We start from the raw sequence: 22,197 nt of genomic DNA, 5'->3' as shown, positions 1-22,197 counted from the left end.
TTTAATATGAAATAATCTAAAGAAAAGCTGCATGACCCGAGTATAGATTGTTGATCTCTATCTATTAAACTATCTGGAACTTTGATTTGATTTGATTTATTTATTTATTTATTTATATTTAATTACAGGTATACTGTATGCAGACAGCTGATGAAACTGTGGGTTTGCACAACCAAAGAAAATTGTGAACAACTGTCAGAAACCATGTGGTTTGCTGATGTCAACATTGTGAACAGAGTGCCCCATGGAGGCAGCAGGGTTATGGTATGGGCAGCCATAAGCTACGGACAATGAACAAAATTGCATTTTATCGAATCTTTGACAAGATCCTGAGGCCCATTGTAGTGCCATTCATCCGCCGCCATTAAAAAAATCTAATCAAATCCCCCAAAAATGATGCACTGAATTCAACCGTAAAATACTTACTTACAAAGTCTTAACCAACAATGCAGTTTTAATAAGTAAATAGAGTTATGAAAATATTTACTAAATAAACTAAAGTAACACAATAAAATAACAATATTTACAGGGGGTACCGGTACCGAGTCAATATGAGGGGTACAGGTTAGTTGAGGTAATTTGTATATGTAGGTAGGGGTAAAGTGACTATGCATAGATAGTAAACAGTGAGTAGCAGCATTGTAAAAACAAAGGGGGGGGGATTTGATTAATTGTTCAACAGTCTTATGGCTTGGGGGTAGAAGCTCTTATGGCGCCTTTTGGACCTAGACTTGAAGCTCTGGTACTGCTTGATGTGCGGTAGCAGAGAGAACAGTCTAGGATTGAGTGACTAGTATTTGACAATTTTTTTGGGCCTTCCTCTGACTCTGACTAGTATATTGGTCCTGGATGTCAGGAAGCTTGGACCCAGTGATGTACCTGGCCATACCCACTACCCTCTGTAGTGCCTTACGGTAGGATGCTGAGCAAATGCCATACCAGGCAGTAATGCAACTAGTCAGGATGCTCTCGATGGCGCAGCTGTGTAACTTTTTGAGGATCTGGGGACCCTTGCCAAATCTTTTCCGAGGGGGGAAAGGCGAGGGGGAAAAAACGGTCGTGTCCTCTTCATGATTTTCTCGGTGTGTTTGGACCATGATAGTTTGTTGGTGATGTGGACACCAAGGAACTTGAAACTCTCGACCCGCTCCACTGCAGCACCTTCGATGTGAATGTCGTAAGGATCTGTACACAAATCTTGGAAGCTGAAAATGTCCCAGTTCTTCCATAGCCTGCGTACTCACCAGACTTGTCAACCATTGAGCATGTTTGAGATGCTCTGGATTGATGTGTATGACAACGTTCCCAGGTTACCTTTGCTTTCTTGGGCACAGGGACTATATTGGTCTGCTTGGAACATGTAGGTATTACAGACTCGGTCAGGGAGAGGTTGAAAATGTCAGTGAAGACACTTGCCAGTTGGTCCGGGCATGCTCTGAGTACACGTCCTGATAATCCGTCTGGCCCTGCAGCCTTGTCAATGCTGACCAGTTTAAAGGTCTTGCTCTCATCGGCTATGGAGAGCGTGATCAAACAGTCGTCCGGAACAGCTGGTGCTCTCATGCATGCTTCAGTGTTGTGTGCCTAGAATCAAGCACAAAAGGCATTTAGCCCAAATGGTAGACTTGCATCATTGGGCAGCTCACGGCTGGGTTTCCCTTTGTAGTTCATAATAGTTTGCAAGGCTTGCCACATCCGACAAGTGTCACCCTACCCTTAGTGTGATGACATCTGTAGAATCTTTTATGTGAATAGTGAAGAAGGCACAGCTGATGATCCACTGATAAAACTTCAGATAACCTGAGATCAGGACTAAAAGTTTCAAAAAAGACATGGACACAAACAGCAACGTTCCTTTCTACCGAGGTGGTGTTTGTTCAACTGCATGTTCTATCCCTATTGTGTATGAAAGTGCAGAGGCTGTGTGGAGTGACGCGCTGAGGGAGAGAGAGAGAGAGAGAGAGAGAGAGAGAGAGATGAGGAAGAAAGGCGCTACAAGGTGCCATTATAGGAAGAAGAAGATCGGTATCTTTCTATCTAACAACCAACAGCCTGCTTGGACCAGCACATTGCAGCACGCTACTCTGCCTACCTTCTGCGATAAGTACGTTACCCAATCTAGCTTCTGATTTATAAACTAGCTGTTTTCATTTGGGGGAATATGAAGGAGGATCTATAAGTTAAGTTGTGGAATGTATTTTTATGCAGAATGTATCCTCTTGACGCCCAGTTCTGCCCAGTGGAACGGGGTGAAGTGTGCAACACAGCGGCACTCCCAAACTTTATGAAATGGAGAGGAGAGACTCTAAACAGAATTCCTTCTTTGAATGAATATGACACATAATTTCTTATTTAATCTTCAAATTAATTTAGAAGAATACAGAATTATGAATTTCCTGCACATAGACACATTAATATGTTTTTGTGCGGTTCTATTTTTATTAGTTTAATTTAGCAATTTGTGTACAATATATAATAGTTTGTTTTACCAGTTATATTTGAACAGTTAGTGTGTTTTTCCCTTCTAGAATGGCACGGTGTCATAGAGCCACTCTAGTGCTGTTGGTCTGCGGCATCCTAATGCACTACAGAATCTACTGCTCGTCTATAGGACTCAGGTATCCCAAGATAAGGTTGGTTATTCATTCCTATTTAAAATAGATATTAGTTCTGATCGGGGTTAATCTCAGACTGAAGCCATCTCTATTCTTTATCAAGATTTATGAATCAAAGCTAAATTAAACAGTGTTTTTATCAACAGGAATCAGTGTTCAATATTGGAATATTATATGGACATTTTTATGCAGAATAGCACAGGCTATTATAGTTTATGTATTTTATAACAACATTTTAAATGTTTGTTATGGAATAGTCTAAAATGATTGCAAATCATATTTGATCTATATAATATTTTTCATATGTCTTTATTTTGACTGATAGGCTTGAACGTGTGTAACGTCAGCTGGTGTTAGTTTGTTGAAATAGACAGAGGTCCCGTCCAGACAGGACAATAGAACCCGTATTACATTAGAGAAACAGTAGATAGTATAGTAGATGTACTACATCATGACACCCTGAATAAAATGAGAGGAATGAATGAAACCTGCAGGAGCATAGCCCTGCCTGGGATGAAGATGGGGCGCGGGGGAGCCGTGGGGAGAGCCGAGGGGAGAGGGGAGAGCCATGGGGAGAGCCGAGGGGAGAGGGAGAGCCGAGGGGAAAGGGGAGAGCCGAGGGGAGAGGGGAGAACCGAGGGGAGAGGGCAGAGCCGTGGGGAGAGCCGAGGGGAAAGGGGAGAGCCGAGGGGAGAGGGCAGAGCCATGGGGAGAGCCGAGGGGAGAGGGGAGAGCCATGGGGAGAGCCATGGGCAGAGCCATGGGGAGAGCTGAGGGGAGAGAGCCATGGGGAGAGCCAAGGGGAGAGCTGTGGGGAGAGGGGCAGAGCCTTGAGCCTGAGGGCAGAGCTGGGGAGAGCCAAGGGGAGAGCTGTGGGGAGGGGAGAGCCAAGGGCAGAGCTGTGGGGAGAGGGGAGAGCCGAGGGCAGAGCCATGGGCAGAGCCTTGGGGAAATCCAAAGTGAGAGCCAAGGCTCCATCAACATTTATTATATTTATCAGAGTTATCCATAATTTACCTGCATATTTCAATCAATTATTTTGCAGTTGTCAGACAGTCCTTATAGCTTAGAGTTTCAAATCATGGTGGAATGAATAACCTTATTATTGACCTTACTGTTATAATAATGAATGTGTGTGAATAAATCTTTCAAAATGTAGTTAATTAGATATTATTATTTTAAATCCACATTACTAAATGAAGTTTCGACGGAACAATACATTGTTGCCTTTCTGAACCACGTGGCTGAACAATACCTTGTCATCTGAAGCCTTGGAAGGCCATTGCCTAAGACCAGCCAGATCTCTACATTTGTTTTGTTTGTTTTTACAGGGTCTTTGAGATTCTTTGTAATGAAAGCACTATATAAAAATATATGTATTAATATTAGCTAACAGAAACACAGTATTGTCATTGTTTGGACACGAAAACGATAGGTTAGTAGGGTACTAGGGGGTAACCTTAAGAACAATGTCTAACTGCTGACACAAAAAAGCAACGTTTGGAAAACAAATTGGTATGTGGATGAAGGTCATGCTTTGGTGAATAAACTATAAAGGGAAATAAATGGAATGTTGCTATTAGGAAAGGGCCGTTTTCAGGGGTAACTGCCCCCCATTTAATCAGTTTTATTTAGTAAGTAATACTTAAAAGCTAAAGCTAAGTCTAGTTGTCTTCTTTGATGATTGAAACAAAATATGGGGGGAAATTGTTTTGCCCATGTCACCATTAATATCCTCACAATGAGGAGATTTGATGTAAAGTCCCTCTTTTTAACCCACCTGCACATTCATTTTCTTTGTCTTTGTTTATTGTTCCTTTTCCATACAATCCATTATGTACAATTGCACTAAATATAATTTGAACAATGCAAGATTTTAAATCCCAGCGGTCTTTAAAATTAAATTCAGGAGCAAAAGGTTTTCAATGGTTGTTTTTAATTAATTTTAAAAAAGCATTGGAATATAATATTGGAATGGAATATAAATAAACATTAAATAACATTGGAATATAACCTTTTATAACAATAACTTAACTAATTAACTCAGTGTTACAATGATGGGCCAAATCACTTATGCTCTACTATTGCACAATTCTAATATGTACCTGCAGAGGGTTAGACCATTCTCCTTGTATGACTGGTGGAGGAGAGTCAGGCGTGTTCTACTGATGCTGAAAGAGAAATTACAGATACAAATATTTTAGCATTATTATACAATAGATATGAAATGGCATTCTGAGATATCACTACACACTTCATACACGTAAGGTTAGCTAGCTAGCCAGCCATCTACCATCAGCTAATGTTATCTAGCTAACAGGAAGCTTTAACTTGGGGTCTTTGTTAAAAAGTGTAGCTAGTTAAATATTGAACCATAGCTCAATCCATTGAGTACTAGCAATACAAACCGATTGTCATAGCTAGATAAAGTTAACCAAATAAGATTAATGTTAGCTAGTTAACATTAGGCTACAACTAGCAACGCAGAATAGCATTCTGACAAAACATTACTAACGGTACACAGTTCATAAATGGAAGTTAATTTTAGATAGCAAGCCAGCCATCTGACCTCAGCTAACATTAGCTAGCTAACAACAAGCTTTAAAACTTCTCGGGATCAGTGTCCTGTCCACGGGACGGTTGAGTTAACGTAGGCTAATGCGATTAGCATGAGGTTGTAAGTAACAAGAAAACTTTCAAGGACATAGACATATCTGATATTGGCAGAAAGCTTAAATTCTTGTTAAAACCTCTTGGAACCACCCACCCCAGATCCGGGATAATTGTCATCAACTACGTTAAATAGCATAGCGCAACGGTCAAATAATCTTACTAGAAAATATTCATATTCATGAAATCACAAGTGAAATATAGCGAAACACAGCTTAGCCTTTTGTTAATCACCCTGTCGTCTCAGATTTTGAAATTATGCTTTACAGCGAAAAACAATGCAAGCGTTTGTGTAAGTTTATCGATATACTAGCAAAACATTATGTACACCTAGCGGCAGGTAACTTGGTCACGAAAATCAGAAAAGCAATCAAATTAATTGTTTACCTTTGATGATCTTCGGATGTTTTCACTCACGAGACTCCCAGTTAGACAGCAAATGTTCCTTTTGTTCCATAAAGATATTTTTTATATCCAAATACCTCCACTAGTTTGATGCGTTATGCCCAGGAATCCACCAGAAATAGCGGTCACGACAACGCAGAAAAAAAATCAAAATTATATCCATAATATCGACAGAAACATGGCAAACGTTTTTTATAATCAATCCTCAAGGTGTTTTTCAAATATCTATTCGATAATATATCAACCGGGACAGTTGGCTTTTCACTAGGACCGGGAGGAAAAATGGCTACCTCTCTGTTTTGCGCAAAAATCACACTGAGAGCCAACAACTGACCACTTACGCAATGTGGACGTTTACACTCATTCTTCAAAATAAAGGCCTGACACTACGTCTAAAGGCTTTAGACACCTTAGGGAAGCCACAGAAAAAGGAATCTGGTTGATATCCCTTTCAATGGGCAATAGGGATGCATAGAAAGACAGGGGTTTCAAAATAAGAGTCACTTCCTGATTGGATTTTTCTCAGGCTTTCGCCTGCAATATCAGTTCTGTTAAACTCACAGACAATATTTTCACAGTTTTGGAAACTTTAGTGTGTATTCTATCCTAAGCTGTCAATTATATGCATATTCTAGCATCTGGTCCTGAGAAATAGGCTGTTTACTTTGGGAACGTTATTTTTCCAAAAATAAAAATAGTGCCCCCTAGCTTCAAGACTCTAATTTACAGTAGCTATTACAATTAAATAATACCATGCTATTGTTTGAGGAGAGTGTACAATTTTGAACATGAAAAGTTATTAATAAACAAATTATGCACATTTGGGCAGTCTTGATACAAACATTTTAGCATAAATGTAATCGTTCATTGGATCAGTCTAAAACTTTGCACATACGCTGCTGCCATCTAGTGGCCAAAATCAAAATTACACCTGGTCTGGAATAATACATGATGGCCTTTCTCTTGCATTTCAAAGATGATGGTACAAAAAAAATGTTGTTTTTTATTTGTATTGTCTTTTACAATATCTATTGTGTTATTTTGAAATCCAAGATGGCAAGATGGCGTAGCAGTAGGACGTGTGTATTTGTCTTATCTCGTGTCTTATCCTGTGTAAATAGCCGGTCTTTTTCGTATATATCTTAATCTCACATTCTATCTACGAAATAAATATACTTTCCTGCAACCCGTCTCACCCAATGTGGTACGGATCTGCTATTTTTATTCCTTATAACTGGAACTTCCATCAGGAGCTAACTAGCTACTGGTCTTTGTTAGCCACGGCTAGCGGTCTTCACCTTTTTCCTCGGTCACCAGCCAGCCTTAGCTCTCACAACACCTGCCAGTCTGCACAGCGCAATATCAACCCAGAGCATATCGGAATTCTCTCTATCATATCACTGGATTCCTGCCGCTCTGGATCATAACACCGGATCACCACAGCTAGCTAGCTGCAAACGAGTGGCTAACGCCACTGTCACGAAGCAAGCACCAGCTAGCCTTGAGCTATCTTCGAGCTAGGTCCATATACCAGCTAATTCTTGGGCTTACCTCCTTTGCCAATTAGCCTGGACCCTTTATTGTCGACACGAAGCCCCGCCGATCCATCACGACTGGACTGCCGACGTGATTTCCTGATGTGGTCTCAACAGGCTATTCTGTTACGATGTCGCCGAAGAGCCATCTACTAGCCCCGGCCCGCTAGCTTTTCTGAACGGTGTGTCCCCTTCTCGCCTAGCGTAGTAGTGACTACCGAATGGCATCCCGACTCACCTATTGCTGCTCTTTTGACCCTATAATCACTCGGCTACATAGCTGATGTCCCCTGGACTGTTTCAATAACATGGTACCTCATTTTGTTAACCTGTTGGCCCCAACCTCAAACTCAGGTCCTGTATGTACCTAACTGACTCACTCTGCCCATTCATCACCCTTTACCCGTTGTTGTTTTAGCTCTCCTGATCAACACCTGTGATTGCTTTATGCCTCTCTCTAATGTCAATATGCCATGTCTAGTGCTGTCTTGGCTAGTTCTTATTGTTTTATTTCACTGTAGATCCCTCAGTCCTGCTCAAAATGCCTTAGATAGCTCTTTTGTCCCACCCCACATACATGCGGAGATCTCACCTGGCTTAACTGGTGCCTCCAGAGACGAAACCGCTCACTGTTACTCAACACCTAGGTTTACCTCCACTGTACTCACATCCTACCATACCATTGTCTGTACATTATGCCCTGAATCTATTCTAACACGCACAGAAATCTGCTCATTTTATTCTCTGCCCCCAATGCACTAGACAACCAGTTCTTATAGCTTTTAGCCGTAACCTTCTTGGGACTCGGTGTCCCGCTATTTTTAGAAGCACAACCATCTGAGGACAGTGCCCCACATCAAAATATTTTTCAACAAGCACAGGCTTAACAAAATCACAAATAGCGATTAAATAAATCACTTACATTTGAAGATCTTCCTCTGTTTGCAATCCCAAGGGTCCCAGCTACAATATGAATGGTCGTTTTTTTCGATAAAATCGTTCTTATAGCTTTTTATAAAATAAGAGCCTGGGAGCTGAAAAGAAAACTAATTCTGGGCGGATTTTCTTCTGATTTTCACCTGCCATATCAGCCCATTATTTTAACAGTTTTAGTAACCTTCTGATGTAGAGGTTAAAACCTCTTTTACCACAGGGATAAACTGAAAATGGTGTCCCGCTCTTCTTGACACTGGGATAGAAGCCAACCACATCCGGTGAAATTGGAGAACAGACAAGGAACAGACCGTCATTGTTCCAAACTCTTGACTACATTATATTCAATACTGGGAGCAAGAGAGAAAATTCATACATGTACAGTAACATAATAGTATTCGGATTAGTCAGTCCTGATTGAAATGTATACATAATTAGTCATCATTGATAAAATTTCCCTTAACAGTAAGTTTACTTTGAGCATGTCAGACAGGCAGAAATTCAGGATACTGCCCCCTAGCCCTAAGGAGTTTAACATCAGAAGCCTAAATGTGTTTCATTCACTGCTTTAGCACACTCCGCCAACCCTGATGCCCTGATGCCCTAGCCGTGTCTGAATCCTGGCTTAGGAAGATCACCAAAAACCCTGTAATTTCCATCCCTAACTATAACATTTTCCATCAAGATAGAACTGCCAAAGGGACTGGAGTTGCAATCTACTGCAGAGATAGCTCTACTTGCACATCATCATCTGCACATTTATCACTCCAGTGTTAATGCTAAATTGTCATTATTTCGCCACTATAGCCTGTTTATTGCCTTTACCTCCCTTATCCTACCTCATTTGCACACACTGTATATAGACATTTTCTATTGTATTATTGACTGCATGTTTGTTTATTCCATGTGTAACTCTGTTGTTGTTTGTGTTGCACTGCTTTGCTTTATCTTGGCCAGGTCACAGTTGTAAATGAGAACTTGTTCTCAACTAGCCTACCTGGTTAAATAAAGGTGAAATAAAAAATATACATATTTTATGTTATAGCCTACGTTTGTTGTTTTCTTTCATGTATACAGAATGTGTTTTAATGTGTTTACCAGTAGGTTATTTACACCATTGTTTTTGTCATTCCAGACTAGAAAATAAAGTGTATGAAGAGGAGGGGAATATGTTAACAGACATATCTTTTGACAACGATCAGATATCGATACGAAGCCTGCCTTCTTTAGATGACGTTTACACATTGAAGTACCCGACAGAGAAAGGGTAGAGAACTGACTTATGATTCTACAGAAGAATGATGAGCGTAACCTCATTACTGATACCTTTTCGATTTTGCTTATTTGTGACCCACCACCTAGATTTGGTCTTTTGTAGCAAAATGTGAAATGGTGTTTTTTACATTAGATAAAAGCAGAGACTCAGAGCTACAATTTTTTTTTTTAATTTCACCTTTATTTAACCAGGTAGGCTAGTTGAGAACAAGTTATCATTTACAACTGCGACCTGGCCAAGATAAAGCATAGCAGTGTGAACAGACAACAACATAGAGTTACACATGGAGTAAACAATAAACAAGTCAATAACACAGTAGAAAAAAAAGAGTCTATATACATTGTGTGCAAAAGGCATGAGGAGGTAGGCAATAAATAGGCCATAAGAGCAAATAATTACAATTTAGCAGATTAACACTGGAGTGATAAATTATCAGATGATCATGTGCAAGTAGAGATACTGGTGTGCAAAAGAGCAGAAAAGTAAATAAATAAAACAGTATGGGGATGAGGTAGATAAATTGGATGGGCTATTTACAGATGGACTATGTACAGCTGCAGCGATCAGTTAGCTGCTCAGATAGCAGATGTTTAAAGTTGGTGAGGGAAATAAAAGTCTCCAACTTCAGCGATTTTTGCAATTCGTTCCAGTCACAGGCAGCGGAGAACTGGAAGGAAAGGCGGCCAAATGAGATGTTGGCTTTAGATCATACACTGCATTTGAGGAACAATGGGAAAGCAATTCTGCTTTGAAAGTTGATCAACTTTTATACTCACTTTTGAGAAAATCTCCTTTGAATGTTTTGGTATCTAGTCAAGAGCTCTGCTTTGTCTACACCGATTCAGCATCATTCACACCCTCTTATTAATCTTTAGCCCCACTCATCTCGTTTCGCTTTCGGAGCACTCTGACCGATGATTTGTTTACATATGGATAACATGAAAACAGCCACACAAACTCTGCTGGCAACAATTTATTTTAGCTTTTTTGCAAACATTTACTGACACCGGACATGTTCAACGGGAGTTGTACAAATGTCGCGTAACCTCAGCTAACAAGCCAGCCAGCTAACGTTAGCTAGTTAAACAACAATGAACAAAGTACAAACAATGCTACAATGCTGGGGGCTAACCAAACAGGTTAAACTTAGCTACAGTTGAAGTCGGAAGTTTACACACACCTCAGCCAAATACGTTTAAACTCAGTTTTTCACAGTTCCTGACATTTAATCCGAGTAAAAATTCCCTGTCTTAGGTCAGTTAGGATCGCCACTTTATTTTAATAATGTGAAGTGTCAGAATAATAGCAGAGAGAATTATTTATTTCAGATTTGATTTCTTTCATCACATTCCCATTGGGTCAAAAGTTAACATACACTCAATTAGTATTTGGTAGCATTGCCTTTAAATTGTTTAACTTGGGTCAAACGTTTCGGGAAGCCTTCCACAAGCTTCCCACAATAAGTTGGGTGAATTCCGGCCCATTCCTCCTGACAGAACTGGTGTAACTGAATCAGGTTTGTAGGCCTCCTTGCTCGCACACGCTTTTTCAGTTCTGCCCACAAATTTTCTATGGGATTGAGGTCAGGGCTTTGTGATGGCCACTCCAATACTTTGACTTTGTTGTCCTTAAGCCATTTTGCCACAACTTTGGAAGTATGCTTGGGGTCATTGTCCATTTGGAAGACCCATTTGTGACCAAGCTTTAACTTCCTGACTGATGCATGAGATGTTGCTTCAATATATCCACGTAATTTTCCTGCCTCATGATGCCATCTATTTTGTGAAGTGCACCAGTCCCTCCTGCTGCAAAGCACCCCCATAACATGACGCTGCCACCCCTGTGCTTCACGGTTGGGATGGTGTTCTTCGGCTTGCAAGCTTCCCCCTTTTTCCTCCAAACATAACAATGGTCATTGTGGCCAAACAGTTCTATTTTTGTTTCATTAGACCAGAGGACATTTCTCAAAACGCACGATCTTTGTCCTCATGTGCAGTTGCAAACCGTAGTCTGGCTTTTTTATGGTGGTTTTGGAGCAGTGGCTTCTTCCTTGCTGAGCGGCCTTTCAGGATATGTCGATATAGGACTCATTTTACTGTGGATATAGATACTTTTGTACCTGTTTCATCCAGCATCTTCACAAGGTCCTTTGCTGTTGTTCTGGGATTGATTTGCACTTTTCGCACCAAAGTACGTTCATCTCCAGGAGACAGAATGCGTCTCCTTCCTGAGTGGTATGACAACTGTGTAGTCCCATAGTGTTTATACTTGTGTACTATTGTTTGTACAGATGAACGTGGTACCCTCAGGCATTTGGAAATTGCTGCCAAGGATGAACCAGACTTGTGGAGGTCTACAGTTTTTTTCTGAGGTCTTGGCTGATTTCTTTTGATTTTCCCATGATGTCAAGCAAAGAGGCACTGAGTTTGAAGGTAGGCCTTGAAATACATCCACAGGTACACCTCCAATTGACTCAATTGATGTCATTTGGTGTAGCCTAGTGGTTAGAGTGTTGGACTAGTAACTGGAAGGTTGCAAGTTGAAATCCCTGAGCTGACAAGGTACAAATCTGTCATTCTGCCCCTGAACAGGCAGTTAAACCCACTGTTCCTAGGCCATCATTGAAAATAAGAATTTGGACTTAACTGACTTGTCTAGTTAAATAAAGGTTAAAAAAATGTTTTTTTTAAATTAGCTGATCAGAAGCTTCTAAAGCATGACATCATTTTCTGGAATCTTCCAAGCTGTTTAAAGGCACAGTCAACTTAGTGTATGTAAACTTCTGACCCACTGGAATTGTGATATTATACATGAAATAATCTGTCTGTAAACAATTGTTGGAAAAATTACTTGTGTCATACACAAAGTAGATGTCCTAACCGACTTGCCAAAACTATAGTTTGTTCACAAGAAATTTGTGGAGTGGTTGAAAATGGGTTTTAATGACTCCAACCTAAGTGTATGCAAACTTCCGACTTCTAACAGGAAAAGCTGGGATCTCTGGGATCTGAATAATAATGCCAGCTACAGAGCTAGCCAGCTAACAGTACACTGTAGTTTAAGACATATACCTAGCTAGTCAGCTAACAGTACACTGTAGTTTAAGACATATACCTAGCTAGTCAGCTAACAGTACACTGTAGTTTAAGACATATACCTAGCTAGTCAGCTAACAGTACACTGTAGTTTAAGACATATACCTAGCTAGTCAGCTAACAGTACACTGTAGTTTAAGACATATACCTAGCTAGTCAGCTAACAGTAAACTTCAGTTTAAGACATATTCTGCTAGTCAAAACAGTACATTCTGAGTTTAAGACATTGTGTTCAGTTGTTCACATGTTCGAGAAGGCATTTCTGCCCAAAAAGCATTCTGATGTTTCTAGCATTGTGTTGTTGTGTTGTGGTTCTGATTCGTATGTGTCTAGGGTTGTGTTGTTATGTAAGGGTTCTGATTGTAATGTGTCTAGGGTTGTGTTGTTATGTTGTGGTTCTGATTCGTATGTGTCTAGGGTTGTGTTGTTGTGTTGTGGTTTCTGATTGTAATGTGTCTAGGGTTGTGTTGTTGTGTTGTGGTTCTGATTGTAATGTGTCTAGGGTTGTGTTGTTGTGTTGTGGTTCTGATTCGTATGTGTCTAGGGTTGTGTTGTTATGTAAGGGTTCTGATTGTAATGTGTCTAGGGTTGTGTTGTTGTGTTGTGGTTCTGATTGTAATGTGTCTAGGGTTGTGTTGTTGTGTTGTGGTTTCTGATTGTATGTGTCTAGGGTTGTGTTGTTATGTTGTGGTTTCTGATTGTAATGTGTCTAGGGTTGTGTTGTTGTGTTGTGGTTCTGATTGTAATGTGTCTAGGGTTGTGTTGTTGTGTTGTGTTTCTGATTCGTATGTGTCTAGGGTTGTGTTGTTATGTAAGGGTTCTGATTGTAATGTGTCTAGGGTTGTGTTGTTATGTTGTGGTTCTGATTGTAATGTGTCTAGGGTTGTGTTGTTGTGTTGTGGTTTCTGATTGTAATGTGTCTAGGGTTGTGTTGTTGTGTTGTGCCGGGTTTCTGATTGTAATGTGTCTAGGGTTGTGTTGTTGTGTTGTGGTTCTGATTGTATGTGTCTAGGGTTGTGTTGTTGTGTTGTGGTTCTGATTCGTATGTGTCTAGGGTTGTGTTGTTATGTAAGGGTTCTGATTGTAATGTGTCTAGGGTTGTGTTGTTGTGTTGTGGTTCTGATTCGTATGTGTCTAGGGTTGTGTTGTTGTGTTGTGGTTCTGATTCGTATGTGTCTAGGGTTGTGTTGTTTCGGGGTTCAGTTTCTAATATGTCTTGTGTTGTGTATTGGTTCTGATTCTAATGTTTCTAGGGTTGTGTTGTGTAGGGGTTCTGATTCTAATGTGTCTAGGTTTGTGTTATTGTGTCTGGGTTCTGATTCTAACGTGTCTGGTGTTGTGTTGGGGTTCTGATTCTTATTTGTCGATTGTGTTGCATAGGGGTTCTGATTCTAATGTTTCTAGAGTTGTGTTGTGTAGGGGTTCTGATTATAACGTGTCTAGGGTTGTGTTGGTGTGTCAAGTTCTGATTTTAACATGTCTCTGTGTTGTTGTGTTGTCTCAGAACAGAGAGACGTGCGGAGGAGGTGGTAGCTAGAACATTGAGGGAGATTCTGGGCCAGCTGACAGCGAGGCAGTATCTCACTGCACTGATGATGATACCTGTAGGGTAAGAGACCTGTTATTCACTGCTCTGATGATGATGCCTGATGGGACCTTTTATTCACTGCTCTGATGATACCTGTATGAACCTGTTATTCACTGCTCTGATGATGATACCTGTATAGCCTACAGTAGTATGACCTGTGTGGTAGGAGGATCTACAGTATGTAGTAGGATCTATGCAGTAGGATCAACTGTATGTAGTAGGATCTACTGTATGTAGTAGGATCTATGTAGAAGGATCTACAGTATGTAGTAGGATCTATGTAGTAGGATCTACTGTATGTAGTAGGATCTATGTAGTAGGATCTACAGTATGTAATGGGATCTACAGTATGTAGTAGGATCTATGTAGTAGGATCTACAGTATGTAGTAGGATCTACTGTTTGTAGTAGGATCTAGAGTATGTAGTAGGATCTATGTAGTAGGATCTACAGTATGTAGTAGGATCTACTGTATGTAGTAGGATCTATGTAGTAGGATCTACTGTATGTAGTAGGATCTACAGTATGTAGTAGGATCTAATGTAGTAGGATCTACTGTATGTAGTAGGATCTATGTAGTAGGATCTACAGTATGTAGTAGGATCTACTGTATGTAGTAGGATCTATGTAGTAGGATCTACAGTATGTAGTAGGATCTACAGTATGTAGTAGGATCTATGTAGCAGGATCTACTGTATGTAGTAGGGTCTACTGTATGTAGTAGGATCTACTGTATGTAGTAGGATCTACTGTATGTAGTAGGATCTATGTAGTAGGATCTACAGTATGTAGTAGGATCTACAGTATGTAGTAGGATCTACAATATGTAGTAGGATCTACTGTATGTAGTAGGATCTACAGTATGTTGTAGGACCTACTGTATGTAGTACGATCTATGTAGTAGGATCTACATTATGTAGTAGGATCTACAGTTTGTAGTAGGACCTACTGTATGTAGTAGGCTCTATGTAGTAGGATCTACAGTATGTAGTAGGATCTACTGTATGATTATAGGATATATGGAGTAGGATCTACTGTATGTAGTAGGATCTACAGTATGTAGTAGGATCTAATGTAGTAGGATCTACTGTATGTAGGATCTATAGTAGGATCTACAGTATGTAGTAGGATCTACTGTATGTAGTAGGGATCTACAGTATGTAGTAGGATCTACAGTATGTAGTAGGATCTACAGGATCTATGTAGTAGGATCTATGTAGTAGTAGATCTACTGTATGTAGTAGGATCTACTGGGTCTACTGTATGTCTATGTAGTAGGATCTACAGTATGTAGTAGGATCTACATGTAGTAGGATCTACAATATGTAGTAGGATCTACTGTATGTAGTAGGATCTACAGTATGTTGTAGGACCTACTGTATGTAGTACGATCTATGTAGTAGGATCTACATTATGTAGTAGGATCTACAGTTTGTAGTAGGACCTACTGTATGTAGTAGGCTCTATGTAGTAGGATCTACAGTATGTAGTAGGATCTACTGTATGATTATAGGATATATGGAGTAGGATCTATGTGGTAGGATCTATGTAGTAGGATCTATAGTATGTAGTAGGATATATGTAGTAGGATCTACTGTATGTAGTAGGGTCTACTGTATGTAGTAGGATCTATGTAGTAGGATCTACTGTATGTAGTAGGATCTACTGTATGTAGTAGGATCTATGTAGTAGGATCTACAGTATGTAGTAGGATCTACTGTGTGTTGTAGGATTTATGTAGTTGGATTTACTGTATGTAGTAGGATCTACTGTGTGTAGGAGGATCTATATAGTACAGTAGGATCTACTGTATGTAGTAGGATCTATGTAGTACAGTAGGATCTAGTGTATGTAGTAGGATCTACTGTATGTAGTAAGATCTATTTAGTAGGATTTATATACTAATATGACATATAGTATGACGTAGTAATATGATGTTTATGTGTTTATTTGAGGAGAGTGTTATGTAGTACCATGCTGTACTAATATGTTGTCCCATGTCAATGCAGTGAGGAGAGTCGAATGGAGGATGAATCGGAGCCGTTATCAAAGCGTCACTCAGACGGCATCTTCACAGACGGCTACAGTCGCTACAGGAAACAGATGGCTATGAAGAAGTACCTGGAGGCAGTGTTGGGGAGAAGGTACAGACAGCGATTTAGGAACAAAGTATGGAGGCTCACATATTCGTAGCGATTCTAGCCCTCCCTTACCCTGACCCTAAACCTAACTCTGACCCTAACTCTGACCCTAACCCTAACTCTGACCCTAACCCTAACTTTGACCCTAACTCTGACCCCAATTCTGACCCTAACTCTCTGTTATATATACTCATCCTTCAAACTACATCCTTATGAATGCTATACTATATCTGACCAAAATGTGGTTTGTGCCTGTGTTCCTTAAACGTATATTTACAGTTGAAGTCGAAAGCTTACAGTACATACAATTTAGCCAAATACATTTAAACTCAGTTTTTCACAATTCCTGACATATAATCATAGTAAAAATTCCCTGTCTTAGGTCAGTTAGGATCACCAGTTAATTTTAAGAATGTGAAATGTCAGAATAAATACTAGAGAAAATGATTTATTTCAGCTTTTATTTCTTTCATCACATTCCCAGTGGGTCAGAAGTTAACATACACTCAATTAGTATTTGGTAGCATTGATTTTAAATTGTTTAACTTGGGTCAAACGTTTCGGGAAGCCTTCCACAAGCTTCCCACAATAAATTGGGTGATTTTTTGGCCCATTCCTCCTGACAGAGCTGGTGTAACTGAATAAGGTTTGTACATTAGGTCTCCTTGCTCGCACACGCCTTTTCAGTTCTGCCCACAAATGTTCTATGGGATTGAGGTCAGGGCTTTGTGATGGCCACTCCAATACCTTGACTTTGTTGTCCTTAAGCCATTTTGCCACAACTTTGGAAGTATGCTTGGGGTCATTGTCCATTTGGAAGACCCATTTGTGACCGAGTTTTAACTTCCTGACTGATGTCTTGAGATGTTGCTTCAATATATCCACATACTTTTCCTGCCTCATGATGCCATCTATTTTTTGAAGGGCACCCGTCCCTCCTGCAGCAAATTACCCCCATAACATGACGCTGCCACCCTCGTGCTTCACGGTTTGGATGGTGTTCTTCGGCTTGCAAGCTTCCCCCTTTTTCCTGGCTTCTTCCTTGCTGAGCAGCCTTTCAGGTTATGTCGATATAGGAGTCGTTTTACTGTGGATATAGATACTTTTGTACCGGTTTCCTCATGCATCTTCACAAGGTCCTTTTCTCTTGTTCTGGGATTGATTTGCACTTTTCACACCAAAGTACGTTCATCTCCAGGAGACAGAATGCGTCTCCATTCTGAGCGGTATGGCGGCTGAGTGGTCCCATGGTGTTTATATTTGCGTACTGATGTTTGTACAGATGAACGTAGTACCTTCAGCCATTTGGAATTTGCAATTTCAAATGGTCTACAATTTTTGGTCTTGGCTGATATGGTCTTGGCAATTTTTGGTCTTGGCTGATTTCTTTTAATTTTCCCATGATGTCAAGCAGAGGCACTGAGTTTGAAGGTAGGCCTTGAAATACATCCACAGGTGCACCTCCAATTGACTGAAATGATGTCAATTAGCCGATCAGAAGCTTACAAAGCCATGACAAGCTGTTTAAAAGCACAGTAAACTTAGTGTATGTAAACTTCTGACCCACTGGAATTGTGATGCAGTGAATTTTAAGTGAAATAATCTGTCTGTAAACAATTTTGGGAAAAATGACTTGTGTCATGCTCACAGTTTATGTCCTAACCGACTGGCCGAAACTACAGTTTGTTAACAAGAAATGTGTGGAGTGGTTGAAAAACGAGTTTTAATGACTCCAACCTAAGTGTATGTAAACTTCTGAATTCAACTGCCTATACATACTTGTTTAAGCAATATTGGATGTTCATGTCAATATATATAAAAAACAGATAAAAAGGAAATTGTGCACCTTCAATTTTATGCTCTTGAAATATTTAAGAAGTACTATACATATGCAGAAAATAAAGAGATTTGAAAAAGACAATCAAAGCATTGAATGTTATACTTATTTTTGCAACCAATATTTTATGTTTCCAAGCAGGCCCAAAGAGTAAAACTTATATTTACAAGCAGGTTTTGGTTAGTATAGTATTTGACCAATTCTCTCCTAAGGACCCTTAACCCTGTCATTCCTTTAGGGTCATATGTAGGGCGTTGCCTTGATAAAATGCAGGTCATTTGAGTGAATGTGTGTTATACTCATTATGCATGTACACTCAGACTAGTCTTTCTTTGAATTATTTTGGGAAGATGAACAGAGGTTTAGAGTTAGGATACAGAGGGGGTCAATGCAGTACCCCTAACCAGGTCTGGCTTGTTTGTTCTTCTAGTATGGTAACTGATATGATCCATGTATAGAAACCACAAAGCTGACCTAATTTGAATCTGTATGGTTAGAGAGCATGATAGAGTGAAAGATGTGATAGAATGACAGAGGCCACACATTGTTATGGAATCAGTAGTGTATGGAGACTGGGCAGAGTGAGGTCTGGTCAGTTGCACAACTGAATGCATTCAACCAACATGTGTCTTCTACATTTAACATAACCAGCAGCATACCACCCGGCATCCCAATGCTGGCTTGCCTCTGAAGCTATGCAGCACCCTAAACATTGCCCTGTGAGGGTGCTGTCTTTCGGATGGGATGTTAAACGGGTGTCCTGATCAGTAAAGATCCCATGGCACTTATCGTAAGAGTAGGGGTGCTAAATTCCCAATCTGGCCCTCATATCATCATGGCTACCAGCCTTAAATTAGCTCATTCATCCCCCCTCTTTTAACCTGTAACTATTAAGGCATGTCCAAAAGTCCATGTCCAGAAGCAGACCAACCTTTGTGTCTAGTGTTTGTTAGAGTTGTGAACCAACGACAGTGTTACATGTTGATATCAAGGGATTATTGATTGTTTAATATTGGCATCAAGTATGAAGGTAAGATGCAGACCATGTCGAATAAACAATAGTTTAATGATCCAATAGGGGCAGGCAATAGACAGGTCAAGGCAGGCATGCAGAGGTCAACAATCCATAGTGGGGCAAAGGTACAGTTCGGCAGGCAGGCTCAGGGGCTGGCAGAGTGGTCAAGCAGGCGGGCTCAGTGTCAGGACAGGCAAGGGTGAAAACCAGGAGGGCGAGAAAAGAGAGACTGGGAAAAAGCAGGAGCTGAGAAACAAAACACTGGTTGACTTGACAAACTGTTTGTCCGGTGCCAGTTCGTCTTTGTCAAGTCAGCGGTTTTGTTTCTCAGCTCCTGCTTTACCCAGTCTTTTTCTCCCCCTCCTGGTTTTCACCCTTTTCCAAAACCACCTTTATTCTACAACATTCTCCTACAACCTTTATTCTACAATCATGTCATAATCCCCAACACTGTAAAAGTTAAATTTTATTTGTCACATTAGCCGAATACAACATGTGTAGACCTTACAGTAAAATGCTTACTTTACAAGACCTTAACCAACAATGCTTTAAGAAGTTAAGATAACAAGTGTTAGGGAAAAAAATAGATAGGTAGAAAATAGAAAATTTAAGTAACAAATACTGTCTAACAACCTCTGTCCTACCATCCACAATACTGTCCTACATCTACCTGTATTCAATATTCATATCTACAACACTGTCCTACCAAAACCTTTTTTCTAGCGTCCTATCATCAATCAAATTTATTTATATAGCCCTTCGTACATCAGCTGATATCTCAAAGTGCTGTACAGAAACCCAGCCTAAAACCCCAAACAGCAAGCAAAGCAGGTGTAGAAGCACGGTGACTAGGAAAAACTCCCTAGAAAGGCCAAAACCTAGGAAGAAACCTAGAGAGGAACCAGGCTATGTGGGGTGGCCAGTCCTCTTCTGGCTGTGCCGGGTGGAGATTATAACAGAACATGGCCAAGATGTTCAAATGTTCATAAATGACCAGCATGGTCGAATAATAATAAGGCAGAACAGTTGAAACTGGAGCAGCAGCACGGTCAGGTGGACTGGGGACAGCAAGGAGTCATCATGTCAGGTAGTCCTGGGGCATGGTCCTAGGGCTCAGGTCCTCCAAGAGAGAGAAAGAAAGAGAGAAGGAGAGAATTAGAGAATGCACACTTAGATTCACACAGGACACCGAATAGGACAGGAGAAGTACTCCAGATATAACAAACTGACCCTAGCCCTCGACACATAAACTACTGCAGCATAAATACTGGAGGCTGAGACAGGAGGGGTCAGGAGACACTGTGGCCCCATCCGAGGACGCCCCCGGACAGGGCCAAACAGGGAGGATATAACCCCACCCACTTTGCCAAAGCACAGCCCCCACACCACTAGAGGGATATCTTCAACCACCAACTTACCATCCTGAGACAAGGCCGAGTATAGCCCACAAAGATCTCCGCCACGGCACAACCCAAGGGGGGGGGGGCCAACCCAGACAGGATGACCACATCAGTGAATCAACCCACTCAGGTGACGCACCCCCTCCAGGGACGGCATGAGAGAGCCCCAGTAAGCCAGTGACTCAGCCCCTGTAATAGGGTTAGAGGCAGAGAATCCCAGTGGAAAGAGGGGAACCGGCCAGGCAGGTTAGACTACTAACGTTATCACTGACCTCAAATCCAGTCTCTCTGAGCATTCACAGTCAGCCCACTAACACCCCTATCAGATCACAGCAACACTCAAATGAGGCAAAGTCAAAGGAACTGCACAAATGTTATAGATTGAAGGGGAAAAAATGAGGCAACAACAAATTCAATCCCTTCCAGTGAAAAGCCTAAACAGTATATTTGACCTTTCAGCTTCCCTATCAAATCTAAATATATTAAGCAGACAACCTAAGACAATTAACAAAAAGGACTTGAAGAATGCAAAAACTTAAGAAAGGAATTGAGAAACCTATCAAACCAAAAACTTAGAGACCCAAAAAAGCAGAGCCTACACCTTCACTATGGTGAATCACTTAAACAATACAGAAATACACTACCTTAAAAAGAAGGAACAGCACGTCAGAAATCAGCTCAATGTAATTGAAGAATCCATAGAATCTAACCACTTCTGGGAAAATTGGAACACACTAAACAAACACGAAGAGTTCTATCCAAAACGGAGATGTATGGATAAACCACTTCTCCAATCTTTTTGTCTCTGCAACAAAGAACAAACAGCAAAAACATATACATGATCAATTTCAAATCTTAGAATCAACTATTAAAGACTACAAGAACCCACTGGATTCTCCAATTACATTGAATGACAAAATACAAACCCTCTAACCCAAAAAGTCCTGTGAGTTTGATGGTGTCCTAAATGAAATGATAAAATATACAGACCACAAATTCCAATTGGCTATACTTAAACTCTTTAACATCCTTAGCTCTGGCATCTTCCCCAATATTTGGAAACGAGGAGTGATCACCCCAATCCCCAAAAGGGGAGACAACTTTGACCCCAATATCTAACGCTGGGAAAATCCTCTGCATTATCATTAACAGCAGACTCGTACATTTCCTCAGTGAAAACAATGTACTGAGAAAATGTCAAATTGCCTTTTTACCAAATTACCATACGACAGACCACATATTCACCCTGCACAACGTAATAGACAGACAAACCAAAACAAAAGTCTTCTCATGCCTTGTTGATTTCAAAAAATATTTTGCCTCAATTTGGCACAAGGGTTGGATATACAAATTGATGGAAAGCATTGTTGGGGGAAAAAACATACAATATTACAAAATCCATGAACAAACAAGTGTGCGGTTAAAATTCTAAAAAAACAAACATTTATTTCCACAGGCTCGTAGGGTGAGACAGGGATGCAGCTTGAGCCCTCTTCAACATATATACAGGTATATCAACAAATTGGCGAGGGCCCTTGAACAGTCGGCCTCACCCTTTTAGAAGCTAAAGTCAAATCGTCTACGGTTTGCTGATGATCTGGTGCTTCTCTCCCCAACCAAGGAGGGTCTACAAGCAGCACCTAGATCTTCTGCACAGATTGACAGACCTGGGCCCTGACAGTAATTCT

The 22,197-nt window shown here is 40.5% G+C and overlaps 1 protein-coding gene across 1 annotated transcript; it reads left to right on the top strand.

Annotated features, from left to right (window-relative positions):
- The first annotated feature begins 2,022 nt into the window (after positions 1-2,022).
- LOC112238213 (glucagon family neuropeptides-like) lies at positions 2,023-16,600 on the top strand. Its single transcript, XM_042329564.1, has 5 exons — positions 2,023-2,104; positions 2,529-2,633; positions 9,294-9,425; positions 14,034-14,138; positions 16,126-16,600. The coding sequence occupies exons 2-5, from the start codon at positions 2,530-2,532 to the stop codon at positions 16,307-16,309; spliced, it is 525 nt and encodes a 174-aa protein (XP_042185498.1). The 5' UTR covers positions 2,023-2,104; position 2,529; the 3' UTR covers positions 16,310-16,600.
- The last annotated feature ends 5,597 nt before the right edge of the window (positions 16,601-22,197 follow it).

The sequence above is a fragment of the Oncorhynchus tshawytscha genome, linkage group LG10 (assembly GCF_018296145.1).
Source record: "Oncorhynchus tshawytscha isolate Ot180627B linkage group LG10, Otsh_v2.0, whole genome shotgun sequence".
Lineage (NCBI taxonomy): Eukaryota > Metazoa > Chordata > Actinopteri > Salmoniformes > Salmonidae > Oncorhynchus > Oncorhynchus tshawytscha.
This window is presented reverse-complemented; position numbering and strand designations above follow the sequence as displayed.